This window comes from Olea europaea, chromosome 11 (genome assembly GCF_002742605.1).
Source record: "Olea europaea var. sylvestris chromosome 11, O_europaea_v1, whole genome shotgun sequence".
Classification (NCBI taxonomy): domain Eukaryota; kingdom Viridiplantae; phylum Streptophyta; class Magnoliopsida; order Lamiales; family Oleaceae; genus Olea; species Olea europaea.
Window position 1 is genome coordinate 33,337,178 of NC_036247.1, and position 21,564 is coordinate 33,358,741.

The following is a 21,564-nucleotide window of genomic DNA, read 5'->3' on the forward strand; positions in this document are numbered from 1 at the left end:
GGTCACTGAACTTTGCAAAAAGTTTCTAAGGGTTAATGAACTTTTAAAATCATCTAAATGATCACTGAACTTTGCAAAAGTTTCTACGGGGTCATTGAACTTGAAAAATCACCTAAATAGTAACTGAACTTTGCAAAAGACTTCCGGGGATCACCGAATTCAATGACCTCGTGGAAACCTTTTGCAAAATTTAGTGATCTCGTGAAAACTTTTTACAAAATTCAGTGATCATTTAGGTGATTTTTAAAGTTCAGTGATCCAGTAGAAATGTTTTACAAAGTTCAGTGACTATTTAGGTAATTTTTAAAGTCCAATGACCTCTTGAAAACCCTTTACAAAGTTCAACGACCATTTGGACACTCTGAAGGAAAGATTCAAAACATTTATTTATAAACACTTGAAATAACGAGTGGGGAAAAAAACTAGGAAATTTCTATCAGTGCGCCTTTACATTGTTTAGTTTTTGAAGCAAAATGACCTTTATTTGTAATTTATTTGAGAGTAAATGATTTTTTGACCGTTATTTTATTATTCAAGCCGTAGTTTTTGACTTCTTCTCTCACATGTGGATCCAATTTTTCTTTTGACGGTCAAAAAATCAATTCTCAAAATCCCTACCAAACGGGCCCTAATAAACATTATTGACTTTTCTAAGTAGTATTATTTTTAACGTAAAATATTCAGACACGGGTTGTTTCTTATGTAGTTAACAATATCCATATTTGTCTTTTACTAAGATTTTGTATTTCTTTTTCAATTACAATAATTGCATGTCTAACTCAAGCTGTTCTAACTCAAGCTGTTCTAACTCAAGCTGTTCACATCTTGTGTGTGCAACACATGTTTAAGACAGGGTCCATGTTTGAGTCCCTTTTCTAACAATAAATTTAGTAAAAATTGAATTATTAGTTTTTTTTTTCCTTCAGACATGCGGTTAAAAATACGAAAAATTTTGAATTTACGTGCAAAATTATTATAATGAGAAAATGTTTAATTTGACAAAACAAATGAGTTTCAAAGGATGAGGCTCAAATAGGGGCTTAGATACGTCATATGTATCTATAGTTAATGCTGAGAATTTGAAAATTGCCGAGTATCCGTAAAATAAATGATTAATATGCTTGACCATCAAGTGAGGACATCGTGGTGGCTGATTCGACATTATCAGAAAATGAAATGCTTTTGAAAATTGTATTGTGACATAATTTTTAGTATATATAGCATATATAGATAATGCACCTCGTGATTCTTGGTCTCATCATACCACATATATTTGTATTAGTAGTTGAAATTTGTGTAAAGCAAATATGTGATATGTATGTCGGGCATCTAGATCAAATTCAATTCAATCTTCCACCTCTAATTTGGATGTCTACAACGCTAGACGTACTAATTTACTTAAGCTCCAATATATCTAGTTCGGTTTCCTTTGACCTCTATCAAGATCTTGAGTTCAACGCTCACAAAAGCCTACTCTTAATTCACAATGACTATTTTGAGTTGAAATTACTCATGTCCTCGTCTACAGGAGATTATTTGACTTAAAACACAAGGACAATAACTACAGTTCTGCCACATGATTGGCTAAGTCAAGATTTGTATAGTAAAATATCCAATTTTACCATTTTATAGAAAGTATATGACTAATTAATTTGCATCGCTTTCTTGTACATTGTAAATTATCCATTTTTTTATTAACATAATTAATTTAAAATCTTTGCATGCATTACGTGTCAAATAATATAATCAAGTAATACCTATCTACGGGACTATTTTAAGCATCTGAATTTGACAATGGGGCTATGACTTTGGCTCTCTGAATTGCATGCCATTAATTAGTCTTTGGATTCTGTGAGAAATTAGGAGGCAGAAAAGACCTAGTAATTAAAGCTAAGAGTGAGAGCTTCTTCTGAAAATAATTGAAATCAAAGAGTCTTACAAATATATATAAGTTCAAAGGCTCATTTGAAGCACTTATTAAATGATTCGATGATTAAATGTATATTATTTAAATATTTTCTTCACCACAACTATCTTTCAAAATATATTTTTAATTATTCAAAGTTACTGAAAAGTTGAAGTTGGAAGCATAGGAGTATTAAAAATTATATAAAGGAAAGGAGTGAATTGTCCAAATGGTCACTGAACTTTGCAAAAAGTTTCTAAAGGGTCACTGAACTTTTAAAATCACCTAAATGATCACTGAACTTTGCAAAAGTTTCTACGGGGTCATTGAACTTTAAAAATCACCTAAATGGTTACTGAACTTTGTAAAAGGCTTCTCAGGGATCACTGAATTCAATGATTTCGTGGAAATCTTTTTCAAAGTTCAGTGACCATTTAGGTGATTTTTAAAGTTTACTGACCTCTTGAAAACTTTTTACAAAGTTCAATGACCATTTGGGCACTCCGAAGGAAAGATTCAAAACATTTATTTATAAACACTTGAAAGAACGAGTGGGGAAAAAAACTAGGAAATTTCTATCAGTGCGCTTTTACATTGTTTAGTTTTTGAAGCAAAATGACGTTTATTTGTAATTTATTTGAGACTAAATGAAAAATATGGATAATTACTCGATTATTTGGTTTAACTTAACTCTGTAATTACTTTATTTCGAAAAAAAACTGGTGCATACTTAAAATAATCATCATTCATTTATAAAAATTGTGAACTTATTAAATTTTTTATCAAAAATATTTATTTTATATAAATATTATGAGTAATTATATCAATAAAAGTTGATAAAAAGTGGACGTTATTTCAATAAAATTTTAATGGGTAACAAAAGGTAATTATTTATGAAATCATTTGCATATCAACTAATAAACATTAGTGACTTTTCTAAGTAGTATTATTTTTAACGTAAAATATTCAGACACGGGTTGTTTCTTATGTAGTTAACAATATCCATATTTGTCTTTTACTAAGATTTTGTATTTCTTTTTCAATTACAATAATTGCATGTCTAACTCATGCTGTTCACATCTTGTGTGTGCAACACATGTTTAAGACAGGGTCCATGTTTGAGTCCCTTTTCTAAGAATAAATTTAGTAAAAATTGAATTATTAGTTTTTTTTTTCAGACCTTCCGTTAAAAATACGAAAAATTTTGAATTTACATGCAAAGTTATTTTAATGAGAAAATGTTTAATTTGACAAAACAAATGAGTTTTAAAGGATGAGGCTCAAATAGGGGCCTAGATACATTATATATATCTATAGTTAATGCTGAGAATTTGAAAATTGTCGAGTATCTACCCATGAGCTCGGTTCAGGCTCGGCTCGTTGCTCGTGGGCGAGCTCGACTCGGCCCACGAGCTCGTGTACTCACGAGCCACGAGCTCGTGGGCCGGGTCGGGCCGAGCCCACGAGCGACTTAATCTTAATCCCGCTCTTCTCTGACAATCTTCCTATATTTTAACACCACTATTGTTAATGATTTGACTGGCCACGAGTCGAAAATTGCAACTTGTCCCAATACCAACCATCGGTATAGATTTTTATTGTACAAAAAAATAATAAACAAGTCGTGTGACGACGGCTTAAAATTTCTTCACTTATGTTTGTTTGGTAAGGTAGATCCCATAGTTATGCTCAACTTAATAATTTCTCAACATGAGTTTAGTTTGGTTACGTGAGATTGAGCTCTTTACGAAGGTTGAATCTTTGCAAGATAAAAATAAAGAGGAAATTTCATTGGGTGTTAAAATTTGGCTTTGCATTATCAAAAATGTCACCTTTTAAATTTTCTATTTTTTTATTTTTTTGCAAATTTTTCAAATTTTATTGATAAAATTTTATTTTTTTTCCACATTTTTAGACGAGCCGGCTCGTTGGACGGGACCCCCGCTCGGCTCGGGCTCGTCAAGAGCAGCCCACGAGCCAAGCCGGTTCGGCCCAATTGACATCCCTACAAGTATCCGTAAACTAAATGATTAATGTGCTTGACCAGCAAGTGAGGACATCGTGGTGGCTGATTCGACATTATCAGAAAATGAAATGCTTTTGAAATTTGTATTGTGACATAATTTTTAGTATATATAGCATATATAGTTAATGCACCTCGTGATTCTTGGTCTCATCATACTACATATATTTGCATTAGTTGAAATTTGTGTAAAGCAAATATGTGCTATGTATGTCGGGATCTCGATCAAATTCAATTCAATCTTCCACCTCTAATTTGGATGTCTACAACGCTAGACGTACTAATTTACTTAAGCTCCAACATATCTAGTTCGGTTTCCTTTGACCTCTATCAAGATCTTGAGTTCAACACTCACAAAAGCCTACTCTTAATTCACAATGACTATTTTGAGTTGAAATTACTCATGTCCTCGTCTACAGGAGATTGTTTGACTTAAAACACAAGGACAATAACTACAGTTCTGCCACATGATTGGCTAAGTCAAGATTTGTATAGTAAAATATCCAATTTTACCATTTTATAGAAAGTATATGACTAATTAATTTGCATCGCTTTCTTGTACATTGTAAATGATCCATTTTTTATTAACATAATTAATTTAAAATCTTTGCATGCATTACGTGTCAAATAATATAATCAAGTAATACCTATCTATGGGACTATTTTTTAGCATCTAAATTTGACAATGGGGCTATGACTTTGGCTCTCTGAATTGCATGCCATTAATTAGTCTTTGGATTCTGTGAGAAATTAGGAGGCAGAAAAGACCTAGTAATTAAAGCTAAGAGTGAGAGCTTCTTCTGAAAATAATTGAAATCAAAGAGTCTTACAAATATATATAACCTTGCTGTCCAATAGATTAACAAGTCTTGTATACGCAAAGAAATCCTCAAAATCTTTCAGAAAAAGAGGGCTAGAGAGAGAAGTGAGAGAGACACAGAAGAGAGAGAGATGGGAAGATCTCCATGTTGTGACAAGGCTAATGTGAAGAAGGGACCGTGGTCACCAGAAGAAGATGCAAAGCTAAAGAACTACATAGAGAGTCATGGCACTGGAGGAAATTGGATTGCTCTCCCACAAAAAGCTGGTAGATATTTATGGGCTTTTTTTTTTTTTTTTTTTTTTCACAATTCAAATTCCTTGTTTTCTCTCTGCTTTGTTAATCTAGTGCTATTGATTTTGCATTTTCAGGGCTCAAAAGATGTGGAAAAAGTTGCAGACTGAGATGGCTCAACTATCTGAGACCAAACATTAAGCATGGAGAATTCTCTGATGATGAAGATAGAATAATTTGCGCCCTCTTTACCAGCATTGGTAGCAGGTATAATCCCTTCTTATCTCACTAATTGTTTTGTTTTTCCTATAATCTGATCTTCTAATCCAGTTGATTTATCCATCAGTTGATCTCTCTTAGAACAATCTACATGTATACATCTTTTTTCACCTCTCGTTCGGTTCCTCTAAAGATCTAAAACAGCTAAATTGTTACAGACGATGTTATAGTTTTGGAGTACCCCTCCATCTTCTAACTTGTTCTACTGAGAATGCATCTTAACCTTCTCATATCGTTGCCATATTAGATCTCTGATTCAAAGTTCAGATTTGATTATGACTTCTTAAGGTTAATAAACTAATTATCATTATCCAAAATTCAAAATGCAGATGGTCAATTATAGCAGCTCATTTACCAGGCAGAACTGACAATGATATAAAAAACTACTGGAACACCAAGCTCAAGAAGAAACTCATGGAAATGGCTCCATTTGCTCATCATAAAAGGTCTTATCATGGTGCAATCTGCCCAACGACAGCTAATTCATTTCTCCAAAATTCATCAGCATATCACTCTACAAACAACAACTATTATACCACTCCTCCAGCTAGGGTTTTTACTGGAGGCTTTGAATTCATGTCCAATATCCCATCAAATATCTTGGAAAACACCAACAGTTTTACCACTTGTTCTTCAAATTCTAGTACTCTTACAGCGTTCCAACCACAAGAAGGACTCGGGGCGGGGCCCGCGCAAAATTATCAAGTCAAAGATAATTACAATAATCTTCTCATCTTTGGAAATGAAGCGAGTTGCAGTTCCTCTGATGGAAGTGGGATTGATGAAGATTTAGGTTTACTAAACTATTTTGGAAGTGGGGTCGATGAAAATCAGAAGTTTACTCTTCCTGCTAATGGATATGCTGATGATCAAAACAAGGTAACAAATGGGTGTTTTACTGAAAATCCATTAGATTACAGCATTGAGGAGATTAAGCAGCTGATTAGCACTAATAACATCTGCAATAATCTCAATTATTTTGTGGATGAGATCAAGACAGAAGAACAAGTCTTGTACTACTGATCATCATAATTGATAAATGATTCTGACTGAATCAGAAGAAATTCAAGAGTAAAGTCCTGTTCATCGGTACGTGAAGATTCACGCAATTAGAAGGATTTGTGGATTTTTATGTAAAAACACCTTATTGATTTGTACTTGGTCAAAGTTTCCTTTTTGCATTTCTTTTTGGGGACTAGTACTGTTTATAAATATATGTATTTTTTTTTTTAATCTTTCTGATTTAATTATTCATAGTTATGACGGAGTTTTATCATCCAATTATTTCTTTATTGTCTTGACGGTAATCTTAATCCCGCTCTTCTCTGACAATCTTCCTATATTTTAACACCACTATTGTTAATGATTTGACTGGCCACGAGTCGAAAATTGCAACTTGTCCCAATACCAACCATCGGTATAGATTTTTATTGTACAAAAAAATAATAAACAAGTCGTGTGACGACGGCTTAAAATTTCTTCACTTATGTTTGTTTGGTAAGGTAGATCCCATAGTTATGCTCAACTTAATAATTTCTCAACATGAGTTTAGTTTGGTTACGTGAGATTGAGCTCTTTACGAAGGTTGAATCTTTGCAAGATAAAAATAAAGAGGAAATTTCATTGGGTGTTAAAATTTGGCTTTGCATTATCAAAAATGTCACCTTTTAAATTTTTTTATCAAAAAACCCTCTGAATTATTTGAATATCTTATATATTAATTTTCAAGCAAGGGTCTGCAAATTATGAATTTGCACAACAGGCCCTCGTCTCCAATCATCCAAATCTGCTGCTGAAAACTTGGAAAACATTTTTTTTCTTTTACAGTGTGGCGGAGGCCGCCGCCGTGCTGCTGTAATATAGAGCGGCGCTCGCCGTTGCAATTCAGCGTCGCTGCTCTGGACGGCGACTGTAAGCATTGCTGCCTCTATGGCAGATGCAGCGCTCGCTGCCGCACTCCTCGCCGCTGTCCTGTGAGTGCTGCTGCCTCTCCTCGTCGTTGCCGTCGCCTAAACTGCCTTTACCCTCTCTTTTTTTTTCTTACTTCGGCCCAAAATTTATAATCTTTTAAAATCAAAAATAAATTTTTAAAATTTAAAATAAAAAATAGATTGATCTTTTAAAATAAAAAATAAGTGTTAACTAATCAAATCATAACATTAATTGGATTGGAAAGTTAGCATTAAATGCCCCTAAAAAGAGAGACGTGGAAGGTAAGTTGGACATTTTTTACAAAAAAAAGTGACATTTTTTGATAAAATTAGGTCCACATGCAAATTTTTTGTTCATTATTAAAAAAAAGTGACATTTTTGATAATTCCCCTAAAATAAATAGCGCTGATAGTATGAAATTGGGAGACATCTTATTATAATTTATCATTGGCACATAAAAAATAGAGATTAGACTTTCGATTTACACGCCACACAACATTTTGTCTTTAATCAAAAACTCAATTAAGTCTTTGACTTATAGTCTAATGACTCTAATCAATTTAATTGAGCCATCATTGATGACCCTTTTGTTAAGGAATTATACATATAAAAGTGTGAACAAGCTTGACCGGAAATTTATAATTAATCCCACTTGAAGATAAGAAATGGAAACAAACAAGCCATTGATAGATTCCTTGAGGAAACAGTCCAAAAATGTTGACCTGAGCATATGATGTCTTAGTTGATTCTGTGTAATTGAGATTGTTTTGCTCTAAGGTTTTGGACAAAATGGATGATTTAATTTCTTCATACAAAAACACATTAAGAAAAGATTATTGCATTGACATCTTCACAGATTTGTCTGTTACTGACTAATAATAATAATAAATTCAGTGGTTGGCAGCTAACATTTTTTATATATTAATTGTTTGTAAAATTTCAGTATGCTGGGGAAAGGTTATCCAAGAATGTCTTTTCTAGTGGAATGCAAAGGTCAAATGATGTTAAACCTACTCGAACAATAAGTGTTGAAATTATATGATATCGAATCGATTGAAGAAGAATTTGATCGAAATAGGAAAAAGGCAATAGTGCAGAGAAAGTATTCGAACTCCAATTTAGGTCCATAATATCATTTCAGAAAGAGAATGATGAGACATGTAGAACCCACAGCAAAGCGGTGGTATACGATGGATTTTGGTCATTCGAGTTTGTTTAGGACTCGAAAAGTGCTTTTAAGTTTTAGTGCTATTTTTGTCATTTAATTTATTTTGATTTCTTTTCAATTTTAGCTTGTTTAAAGTAGGTTTTCATGTAAACCCTTTCAAATAAAGGTTAATTCATTGTTTTTAAGAATCTTTTCATTAACAAAATTCGTGAGTTATTCTTTTCATAATTCGATGAATTTCAAAATTCGTGTTCTTAAGGTTTTCACTTGAATTCCTTATTTCGCTCCATGTCATCATACTTTTGTAAGCAATTTCATAACTTATTTCATATTATTCAATTGCTTATTCTGCACACATAAAGGGATGACAATTATTATGAGGAATTATATTAGACACAAGTAATTGTTATTAAATTTCTGAAATTACTTGCATATTACAATAATTAAACATAGCACAATTTATTTCTTCACACGAACTACATATCCTCATTAAATATTTAAATTAATAAAGATAAAAATATACATGACAGTAGATGGAGATCACATGATTTCGTACAAAAATGTCTGATATATTGAAATTGCAAACTATTTATGAGGTACACCAAGGAGACTTGTCAAAAGATGCAAGAGAGGGTCGGTTCACCATAATACCCATTTATTGAAAATTTGAACATAGGATAATATAAAATAATAGGCGATTTCACTTTTATTTCTTCACTACGTTGAAAATATCACATCAAATTAATTTCCAGAGTAGAAACGAAATAATCAAGTTTTATACTTCGATATATGTATATGCATGAGTAATTAAATCTTTACAAGTTTTTGTTCTTAAATGAGGTAGTTTAATCCTATCAAAATTTTAAATTTTAGTCTCCTTGTCATTTGTAATTGTAAGCATAAATTGAAGACGAAAAGTTAAATCTGACTTGTATATAAAGAGGTGTGTTAAAAATTAAATTTAAATAAATAAAATTGCAATCTCTAATAAGTTAAATTTTGAAGTAAAATAACTTAGAGGCATCGAGTGCATTAGTCCAAACTCATTGTTTTTACAAAGATCTGATTTCAAGCCTTTTGTATCGAAGCACAATTTAGACAAAATGCACACCTTGAACTTTCTAACAATGTTCTTCTCTAGGACCATATAGACTAAATTCATGTCTTGTCTGGTCGATAAGGATCTCATATCATTGGCACATTACGACTAAGCTGCGGACTAACAAGCCCTTTCTGCTCTGCTCGATTCCTTGCTAGATGTTAAGGCTTTCTCACATCAGTGGCGTCCAATGCTTAAGATAGGGACATAAACAATACCCACTCCTCGCAGCATTAAACGTAGCTTGCCCACCGGAAGCAATAAATCAAGTACTTGATTCAATGTCAACTTCGGCATCACAATTAGTCAACTTGACTAATGCCCAACTCGACATGGGTAAAATATCAATCACTTTATTCAAATCCCGACTCCAACACTAGTGAAACCTAGCACTCACACAACACCAAAATCGCCTCCATGCGCATATAAGGGGACTCTTCAACATTCCAACTAGCGCATCTTTCCATTGCCTGAAAGGTTTCCCAAACGTGGTGGTATCTTACCACCATCTCTAGCAGCTCAACCTTCCACTGCTTGAAGGTTTTCATGAAAGAGTGGTTTCCTACCACCATATATACGGTATGTTGGGAATTGAATTAATCGTGCACAACGAAAAATGAAATAATTTTCAATTCCTGCCACGGATTTGCTTTGTGTTTAAATAGAAACTGTGATAAAAGATGTATATTTCTTGAATTCTGCAAACTCCTTTACTTATTTTGAACATGAATAATCACGATCTAACAATTCACAGTTATCAAATTGTCAAGCCTTCAATAAAAATTCACACAGGAGACAAGATTAAGAGAACTATGATTTTCTTTTCTTGTACTAGTAAGAATAATTATGTTATCTACTGATTTTTTAAACCCTAGCAGCCTATTAATACACATCTAAGTGGTCTTCGATTGTCTATTAAAATTAATCCGGTCCAATATTTAATCGATCAAATTAATTAACTTTGGTCCATGAATTAATTAATTCGGGCATATTAACAAACAACCCAATTAATTAATTGTCCAATACTTGTTAATTAATTAATCGATAAATCTCATTCTTTCAGTTCTACTTTTGTATGTGACCCATTAGATTTTCGATCACGATATCTAAATTATTATTTTGATCCAATCAAAATCGATAAATTAAAATATCCATTTCTAATTTATCACCAATTCATATGCGTCGTCCCAGATTGTCATCTAACAATATGTCAAGATAATACATGTAACGAAAATATCACATGGTATGACAAAACCAAACTTTTTTATCATGAAATTATAATCCCTTCTTCTATATGATCCAATCAATCACGAGGTATGGATACATGTCAATCTCAATTATCGATCATATTTTTCATTCCACTATTAAGTTAATATAAGTCGAAAACTCTTTTTCAACTTTTGAGTACACCTTGGCCAATAATTTCTTTATCAACTTAATTGACAAAATGTAAATCATAATCTTTTACTATTTAAAAGTGACGAATCCTCTATTGATCATTTACAACCTTCATATGATTTTTGACATACCAAACGATGCCGTATTAGCAACCCTTAACAAAGCAACATCCAACATCAACAAAGTATAATTGTCCTCATGTAAGGTACTATGATGATATCAAGTCAAAGGACCAATCCTACTACCGAACGTTAGAGATTAACCACTGACACTTGAATAGTTATCGATGTGAAATCTCCTAAGTAGGTATCTAATGTTTTATTCTATAACAAAGCATCCAAATGTTCATTTAAGTATCACCACATTTTAACTTGTGAAATTAGCTACTTCACAAGTAAGAAATGCTACACGTGATAGTCTATTCGTAATAAAGATATCTGTATCTCGTTATTATCTACGACCATGGATGATTTAAAATTTAGCATTTGCAATTTGTATCTCACAATTATAACTCTTTATGATTAATAAATCGCTAAAACTTAAATCTACGGACTCTATTATTTAATATTATTTATTAGAATAGTGATTCAAATAAATAATAGATCTTGCCGAAATAAATACAGTAAACATATTAAAAGTGTTTACAACCTAAATCGATTGGACATAGGGCATAACACTTATACGGAGTTTCACCTCCAAACTCACGATCTCTCCACGACATGATCACAATAACTTGCAAATCATGGCATCAACATTCTGCCAACAAGTTTTCTAGGCCTTATTAACTCAAAGCTATCGTCAACACAAGTTAATTCGAATAACTAAACTTCTTGCCCAAATCTGACAACCAACCAAAAAGATAATGATCCATTAGATCTCAATAACACAACTATTATCCGTTTGAGACTTCTCATAAGGATGGTATCAAGCCCAGGCAAATTGTCAACTAAAGCCATTCATAAATCCTCTCTAATGCTATCAACAAGCTCACTAAATTAGGCATATATACTTCACCCAATCAATAGTAGTAAATAACCATAAACTAGGATAATAGTCTTCATCAAGTCTGTAGTCGAGAATAACAACGTGCCAAAGCACTCTTCGAGCCAAACTAAAGTATAATAAACCAACATGTGCTGCTTTTATAAAGATGTTAATTGACGCTCAATCGATGGTCGACATTCCCAAAATCATGCACAATCCACAATCAAAACTATTAGAGCAGCTTAAACCTCACGACAACAGTCCCTCACAATCATTTTGCAAATTGGCACAATTCTATTTTTTGGAGTCTAGTTCTCAACCATAGTGCTCCAACGAGGTTTTTCGTTAAATTTCATACTACAATAGTATCGAGGTCTACAAGGAACACCCTAATAATGCACATATATGTGCTCTAATAACAACTGACACAGGTCGACTCTAAGTCTCATGAAGTGATAATTTTTCGCACGTGCAGAAGTAGTTTCACTCCATTCGACTACATTCCACCAACTTCCATGACAAGTCTAGACATGACATATTGTGCATTTTCCCTACAAGTATAAACACCCAAACGAATCACTGTATTGCACTTAGTTCTAAGGTGCTCGTCTATTCACAATGCATATCTTCTTGCTTGCTCGCATGCTCATGCATAACAGACGGTCCTCTCAAACCATACACGTTAGAGAGGAGCTCTCCTAACTTTTTCGAAGCATTACAGGTCATACGCATGCCGTACAATGCAATTCTTGTGCCTCTCACTTTCTAAGTGCATTTTAGCTTAATGCTTGTCGCTGTTAATCCATGGATAATTAGAAGTGCTTTCACAACATACTCGTTTCCACACTTTGACATCTTTCATATTCATCCAACTATGCAACATTACACGATGACCACATTTCTAGCCAATAGAACAATGAGACATGGCTAAAACTCATCGCTAGTGCACACAAGTTAGCAATCAAGGCCTTTATAGTGTTTCCTCTATAGTTCATTCGGCCTAGAGGTATCACTGTATCCTTAAAATAGCCCTTGAAGCATAACAATGCTCTATTGGTGCCATTGTATGTTGATAAAAATATAGGGAAATCTGAATACGTTAATGAACTCCAAGGCACGAAAAAACGTTATCTTTTAAGAGATGTTTCTCTCCCATTCAACAAAGTCACAACTGGGATATGATAGAAAATCTCTCTCAAGATACAATGGAGGCGTTTGATTCAAATTGGAACTATTTGATCAAACCCAGAAGACACTCGAAAATAACTGATTGATGCCAAGAGAAAGAAGGAAGAATAAATTATTTAATGTGTTTGCAAATGAGAATTCGCCCAGAATTTATAGAAACTGAGGCAACTGTTTGAATATGTGTATCCCTTGAAATCCTTGCGTACATCTATTGGAAGTGACTATTAAAAATGAACAGATGCACCTATTCAAAAATGAACAGGTCGAACCCCGTTGCGTAGCGACAAACACTAATTCGGGCGGCAAATCATTCGTAAAACAAAAAAATTAAACACATGCAAAATGATGAAAAATATCTAACATATCCCCCCTATTTTTTCAAAATTTTGATTTAGAAAAGATGAAGCGGCTGCATCACAAAAATTGATTGCCTACGTACCCTTAACGAGATCAAGCCACCGTAGTTTATGCAAACACACACAAAAGGCATCATCGTAGGAAATCGTACATAAATAAAAGTAGCTTTTGACTTTGAACTTTCACTTAGTGTAAACAACTCAAAGTTTTGTCAAGGTGTATGGTGAACGAATCTTGAACCAAGGACCCTATCATGACTAACCGGAGTCATTACACATACTATTTCGATAAAAAGGAGTGTATCTTTTATACCAATGCATTAATGGCCTTGTGTATATCCCGAATTTCATGAGTGCTTTAGAGACGGTCTAAATCTCATAGAAAACGGCCTGACTTTCTCACTCACATAGGTAAGTTCTTTATAAAGTGATTCTGCGAGTTACTTTCTCTCTCAATAGAACTTATTAAGGAATTAAATCCATCCTCAACCATGCAGAATACATACACTAGAGATTTTATGAATGGGTTTGAACTAATACTCTAGTGTCTCGTCTAAGTTAGATTTTAACTTGTTTGTACCCTTTGAACTTTGTTTATATTTCAAAACATAAGTAGGGCTCCCATTAAAGCTAACTGAAATTACGTAGACCTCAATCCCATTCCTTTCGATGTTTTCGCAATCATCTCTCTAGCCAATCCTTTTGTCAAAGGATCTGCTAGGTTATTCTTCGACTCTACATATTCAACGGTGATTACTCCTTGCTTAAGTAATCCTCGAAGAGACTAGTGTCTAATACTAAGATGTCGTTGCTTACCATTGTAAGTCTTGTTTGCTACCGAATACAAAGTAGCTTTACTATCACAATAGATCATCACAGCTGGAGATGGTTTCTCCCACAATGGGATATCTATTAGCAAATTTCTCAGCCATTCAGCTTCTTTGCTTGCATCAGCCAAAGCAATAAATTTTGCCAACATAGTCAAATCTGAGACGCATGTTTGTTTCTTAGAACACCAAGAAACAGTTGCACCTCCTAAAGTAAAAATCCAACCTGTTGTGGATTTAGAATTCGATTCTATGTTGTTCCAACTTGCATCGCTGTATCCTTCAAGTACAGCGGGAAATCCACGATAATGTAATTCATAATCAATAGTTCCTTTCAAGTATCTTAGGATTCTTGAAAACGCATTCCAATGTTCTTTTCCTGGATTGCTAGTGAATCAACACAATATGCCAACTGCATATGCAATGTCTGGTCTTGTGCAGTGCAAAGCATACATAAGACTTCCAATCACACTTGCATATTGTAGTTGGTCATAAGATCTACCAGTATTTTTCATTAACTTAATACTAGGATCTATCGGAGTTGATGCGGGTTTATGATCCATATGACCATATCTTTTAAGGATATTTTCAATATAATGAGATTGATTCAGCAATATGCATCCATCTTTTCTTATTATTTTAATCCCTAAGATCACATTTGCTTCGCCTAAATCCTTCATGTCAAAGTTAGACTCTAGCAATTATTTGGTCTCCTTAACACTTTCTAAGTTAGGACCGAAAATAAGCATGTTATCTACATACAAGCAAATAAGAGTACATGTGCCATTTCTACATGTAGAATAGATACATTTATCTGCTTCTTTAACCTTGAAACCGTTAGACAACATTACTTTATTGAACTTTTCATGCCATTGCATAGGGGCTTGTTTTAAACCATAAAGAGACTTAACTAGTTTACAAACCTTCTTTTCTTGTCCAGGTAAAACAAAACCCTCGGGTTGCTCCATATATACTTCTTCCTCCAAATCACCATTTAGAAAAGCCGTTTTTATATCCATTTGATGGACAACTAAATTGTGAGTTGAAGCAAGAGATAGCAACACGCGAATGGAAGATATCCTTGCTACGGGAGCGTAAGTATCAAAATAATCTATGCCATGACGTTGTTTAAAATCTTTAGCTACCAATCGAGCTTTATACTTATTTACAGAGCCATCTGCATTTAATTTCCTCTTGAAAATCCATTTACAACCTATTAGTTTAGAACCATGAGGTAAATCAACCAGTTTCCATGTTTGATTTGACATAATGGATCTCATTTCATCATTGATTGCTTCTTTCCAAAGTACAGCATCTCGAGAGGAAATAGCTTCTGAATATGTGACAGGATCACTATCATCATTGAGCATTAGCTTAATCTGATGTGTAATATTATTTACATCACCTTCTAGCAAATAAGTCACAAATTCAGATCCGAAAGTTTTTTCTTTTCTTTGTCTCTTACTCCTTCTAAGTTCTATTTTCGATTGTGGTTCAACAGAAGTATCATCAAGAGATTCTTCATGAATTCTCTTAGAAGAACTAGAAGTAGTATTATTTTCAGTTTGTATAGTTGAAGACTTGTATATATTTTCAAAAAATTCAGCTTAGAAGAACTAGAAGTAGTATTATTTTCAGTTTGTATAGTTGAAGGCTTGTATATATTTTCAAAAAATTCAGCATCAATTGATTCGATAACATCATATGATTCTAACTTCAGAAACCTATAAGCAGTACTATTTTTTGCATAACCTATGAATACACATTTATAAGTTTTACTTCCTAATTTAGTGATCTCTGGATTTGGTTTTCTCACATATGCGAGACATCCCCACACCTTGAGACGACGAATATTAGGTTTCCGATTGAACCACAACTCATATGGAGTTTTGTTAATCTTCTTCATAGGAATCCTATTCAGAGTATAACATGCACTTAAGATTGCTTCACCCCACCATTGATCAGGTAAACCAGAACTAATAAGCATGCAATTCACCATTTCAACTAAAGTCCTATTTTTCCTTTCTGCTACTCCGTTTGATTCTGGCGAATATGGTGGAGTAAACTCATGAACTATACCATTAGTTTCACAGAATTTTGCTAATTCTACTACTTGGTATTCACCTCCTCTATCAGAACGTAGGACTTTAATTTTTCGGTTTAATTGATTTTCCACTACTGCTTTATAAATAAGAAATTTGCTTAAAACTTCATCTTTACTTTTTAGTAAATATACATAAGCATATTTCGAAAAATCATCTATAAAGGTCACAAAGTACTTGTTCCCTCCACGTAAAACTTTACTATGCAGATTAGCCACATCGAAATGTATAAGACCAAGTAATTCAGATGTTCGCATAACAGATTTATGTGGTTTACACGTTATTTTACCTTGAACACATATTTCACATTTGTTAACATCATCAAACTTACATTTAGGAATAATTCCTAAATTATGCATGTTCTTAATGGATTTATAATTTATATGGCCTAATCTAGCATGCCATAAAGGTAAAGAATCAACAGTATAAGTAAAGTTATCATTTATTAGATTCATTTTGAACATACCATTACATGAGTAACCTTTTCCGACAAATACATTATTCTTAGATACTATAAGGCTATCAGACTCAATTACAAGCTTAAAACCTGCCTTGTTAAGGTGATCCCCAGAAATCAGGTTCTTGGTCATTTCAGGTTCTTGGTACGAACATTGTTACCCATTTTCACTTCTCTTCCATCGGTGCATTCTTTGTAAGTCTTGAACTGAGATTTGTCATTACTTACATGAATTGTAGCTCCGGTATCCAGCCACCATCCTACTTCAAATCCAACTGAGTTGGCTTCTTCTACCACAGCAACAAAGTTTGGATCATGATTTCCATCAGTCACATTTACTTGATCCTTCTTTGTTTTTTCGTTCTTTGCCTTCTCGTCTTTTATTCGATGTCGGCATTCACGAGCAATATGACCAGATTTCTTGTAGTAGAAACAATCCCCCTTGAATTTTTTCTTAGAGGTTTCTGCATAATCTTCCTTAGAACTGGAGGTTTTACGCTTCTTGTTACCCTTATGATTTCCTTGAACCATGTTTGCCTTTTCTGCCGCTTGATAATTATTCTCTTGTTTACGAGAGTCTTCCTCAATACGCAAATGACGCATGAGGGATTCCAGGGTATGCCTGGTTTCATCATGTTTGAGTTTTTTTTTTATAGCCATTCCATGGACTTGGTAATTTTGCAATAATGGCTCCAACTTGAAATGCATCAGGCAAGACAATTTCAGCATTCTTAAGATTACTAACAATAAGTTGTAATTCATGTACCTGGGTAAGAACAGACTTACTGTCCGTCATCTTGAAATCAAAGTAATTACCGATCAAGAATTTCTGATTGCTTGCTTCTTCAATACGATACTTGTTGTCCAATGCCAACCACAATTCTTTTGTTGTTCCGATAGTCCTGTGTGTGCTGTAAACAGAATCTGATAGTGCATTCAGAATATGGCCTCTGCACAGAAAATCATCATCCTTCCGTTTCTTCCGCTGTTCCTGCAATTCCTTCTTGCGTTCATCTGAATCATCTGCTTTTTCTTCTAGAATAGGCGCGAGATCATCACTTAGAATGTAGGACAGTTTGATTGCTGTCAAGAAGAATAAAACCTTCTCCTGCCAACGCGTGTAGTTATGTCCATCAAACCGATCAAGACGAATCAAATCTTGATTCATGACTTGAATTGAGGGTGCCACAAATTCATTTACTGTCAGATCTTGAAACGAAGACATTTCTTAAAACTGTTGATAAAAATGTAGGGAAATCTGAATACGTTAATGAACTCCAAGGCACGAAAAAACGTTATCTTTGAAGAGATGTTTCTCCCCCATTCAACAAAGTCACAACTGGGGTATGATAGAAAATCTCTCTCAGGATACAATGGAGGCGTTTGATTCAAATTGTGACTATTTGATCAAACCAAAAGACACTAAAAAATAACTGATGGATGCCAAGAGAAAGAAGGAAGAATAAATTGTTTAATGCGTTTGCAAATGAGAATTCGCCCAGAATTTATAGAAACTAAGGCGACTATTTGAATATGTGTATCCCTTGAAATCCTTGCGTACATCTATTGGAAGTGAATGTTAAAAATGAACAGATGCACCTATTCAAAAATGAACAGGTCAAACCCCGTTGCGCAGCGGCAAACACTAATCCGGGCGGCAAATCATTCGCAAAACAAAAAAAATTAAACACATGCAAAATGACGAAAAATATCTAACATTGTATCCTCACCGGATGCCCAACAAAGGCCTAAGTACCTCGATGGATTCTCAACGCCGTAGAGTACCTTAAACCTCCCCAGAGGTTCCTAAAACCGAACCTTAGTTGCCCATGTGACCTCTTAAGGATTTTGTACCATTAGGCTATGTTTGAGCCTCATTTTTCCCCCCTCTTTTGGGGGGGGGGGGGTTAAAAATGAGTTTTGTAATAATGATTTTTTTGGAGAACATATGATTAAAAAATAAGGAAATTTTTGGAGTTATGTAACAATATATAATTGAAAATGAGTTTGAAAAAAAAAATTAAATAATGTGGTTCAAACAGGGACTTAGAAATCTAAAGATAGCCCGCTTACTTTCCTTTCGTGAGGATAAGAATACAAGACAAGTTAGCTGAATGCTCACCAAGCATGACTCCCTTAAAAATAGAGTTAGCAAGAAAAATTCAAGTGACATCAATAGGCGTCTTTTGATCAAAAAATCATAATTTTCATAATTGATATTTCTAACCTCCAAATGACGCTTTTTTTGGTTCATAGCAAAGATAAGTCTTCAATACGAAGTCTATGAAGTTTTAGCCTCCACGGATACATGATCCTTGAGATATTGTACTCGCAATACACTGAAATTAAGACAACGCCACCACTTGAAGCTATCACCTTCGGCTCCTACGTTTCCTAACCAAACGGACTTCAATTGGCATCTGCTTTAGTGAAAAGTTTCCTAATTTCTTAGGCAAGCTCTTTGTAATTCAATTCTCAAATCTCAATTGCTAAAATCCTCTGCTTGAACACAAAAACTTGCTTCCATTACGGCTAACTAATAAACTCATGTCAACATAAGCTCTCCCCTCATCCCAATATTCGTCACGAACATTAGCGTCATGCTAAGTTGCAATGTGTATAACACTTACAATTCAATATATGTATATACACAAGAGTAAATAATTGTTTACAAGTTTAACTCAGTAGTATGTCAACATTTTAACTTTTAATCTCCTTATCACTTGTAATTGTAAGCATAAGTTGGAGATGATAAAGAGGTGTTATAATAAAATTGACATCTCTAGTAACTTAAATTTTGAAGAAAAATAACTTAGATGCTTCCAGTGCATTAGTCGAAGCTCATTGGTTTTTAGACTTTAGAGACAGAATCAAGCACAAAGATCTGATTTCCTGTGGCTATGTATTAAAGAAAATTTAAAACATAATGCAGACCTTGGTTTTTTGTTCACGAAAAAGGGTTAAAATTTTGTTCATTTTAAAATTATAGTCTGTTATGACTTGACGTTTTTCATATATTTTATGCCTATCGACTCATTGAAGCATCAAAATGTAGTACATATAATTAATGAATTAACTATGTACCAAAGCAAGGATTATGAAAGCTGTCACTTACCTGAACCACACTTACTCCTCGTCGGGCTTGAGACAGCTGCTAAAAATATTGTTCCCATTACATAAAGTCTCAACGTTAATATTTAAGTCAGGGAAATAAAAAGTCTCATCTAAACATAGAAATATATTTAACCTTAGTCAATGTTAGGTATTAGTTTGAATTTTGAAAGAATTTGGTCCGAAAATTGTAAGGTGTAACCATAATAATTTAATACCAGCACAAACATATTCAACCCACGTTTCAACTTAATTTAGGGTGTATGGCATGGCTTTTGCTTCTTGTAGAAGAGATTACTGAAGAATTTACTTTAAGTCATCTTTCTCTAAAAGTTCTTCTAGTTAAATAAAACAATTTTCAAAAATTATTCAAATAAGTTCAAAAGCAACTTCTTAATCTCGTAAACAACTTTTAATTTTTCGAACACCTTGTCAACATAAGTTCCTATCATATTAAGACCTAATTCCTTTTCACTAGTAAAACGAAGAAAGCAGGAGCACATATTTATAGCGTTTTGTTATATGAAGCAAAGAGCGTTGGTTTCAAAATCGTCCTCCAAATCATATATGATATGATTTCTTTTTTTTATAACTCAGGTGTCCAAGTTTCGCTTGACTAATTTTGAGGAGTGATGGCCTTCCCCCCTGGTTTGTCATCTAGATAAATTCGGATGCGGACGCAACTTATACACACTTAGACCGGACATTCGAGATGCGATTTTCCTCCCTATAAACCTCCCTTTACAACGTATATGATATGAATATTAAGATGAACTATACATGTATTATGTTACAAAAAAAGTGATAATAAACAATAAAAAAAAATCTAAGTAAGAACACAAAAATTTACATGAAAACCCTAAATAAGAAAAAAGTCATGCACTGAGAAGGAGAAAATCCATTATATCCAAGATGAGTACAAAAGAGTTGCATTTTATTTTTCCTTTAGAAGAATTCATATATGTTGGACACAATAGTTTTAAGTCTGTATGATCGAGGGTCACGTATATTTGAAGTCACATCCTGATTTTATTTCTATTGAGAATATTATACAATGGAGAAGAAAATTTTGCAGTCAAGGTAGGTTGTTAGATTCACATTGTACGAAGAAAATTTAATTCAGTTATGCTACATGTACAATTCTTACAACCAACAAATGATGTGGCCAAATTTGATTAGGTCAAAATCTCATCAACCAAATAAAAAGAAAAAACTCCTCCACTTTCTTTTTGACACTTCATCAATCTATAAAAAATTATGTAAATAGTGATGTACGACAAGCCTTTTCCGAGTTAATTTTGGTCAGATTATGGTTGTTTATTGGAATGAAAAAAAAAAAAAAATTAAAAATGATCACATACCATGTTTGTTTCAATTACAATTCTCTTTTTCAAGTTATAAATTCATTTAGGGTTCATTTGACAAAAGTTTTAGAAATTTAAAAGCTACTACTGAAATTTGGAATATGCTTAAATAGTTTTCTGAAAATATTTTATCTTGTTAAAGAAATTTTAGAAAAAGTTGTCTTAGAGTTTTAAAAAGTAGAAGCCAAATAGACCATTAGTCACAAAACTTAATTACAGCTTTTTGTGTTAAGCCCCCTTTTGTCTCCCTTCAAAACAAAATTTTTTAATTCTAATACTTATTTTCGATCACACGTTTAAATAACAAAATATTTTA

The 21,564-nt window shown here is 33.4% G+C and overlaps 2 protein-coding genes across 2 annotated transcripts; one reads left to right on the forward strand and one right to left on the reverse strand.

Annotated features, from left to right (window-relative positions):
- The first annotated feature begins 4,634 nt into the window (after positions 1-4,634).
- LOC111404141 (transcription factor RAX2) lies at positions 4,635-6,543 on the forward strand. The gene is made up of 3 exons (XM_023032896.1): positions 4,635-5,016; positions 5,121-5,250; positions 5,592-6,543. Exons 1-3 carry the CDS (start codon positions 4,881-4,883, stop codon positions 6,283-6,285), a joined length of 960 nt encoding a protein of 319 aa, XP_022888664.1. The 5' UTR covers positions 4,635-4,880; the 3' UTR covers positions 6,286-6,543.
- Positions 6,544-17,404: 10,861 nt separating this feature from the next.
- On the reverse strand, positions 17,405-17,998 carry LOC111404750. The gene has a single exon (XM_023033511.1). The coding sequence runs from the start codon at positions 17,996-17,998 to the stop codon at positions 17,405-17,407; it is 594 nt and encodes a 197-aa protein (XP_022889279.1).
- Positions 17,999-21,564: the final 3,566 nt, after the last annotated feature.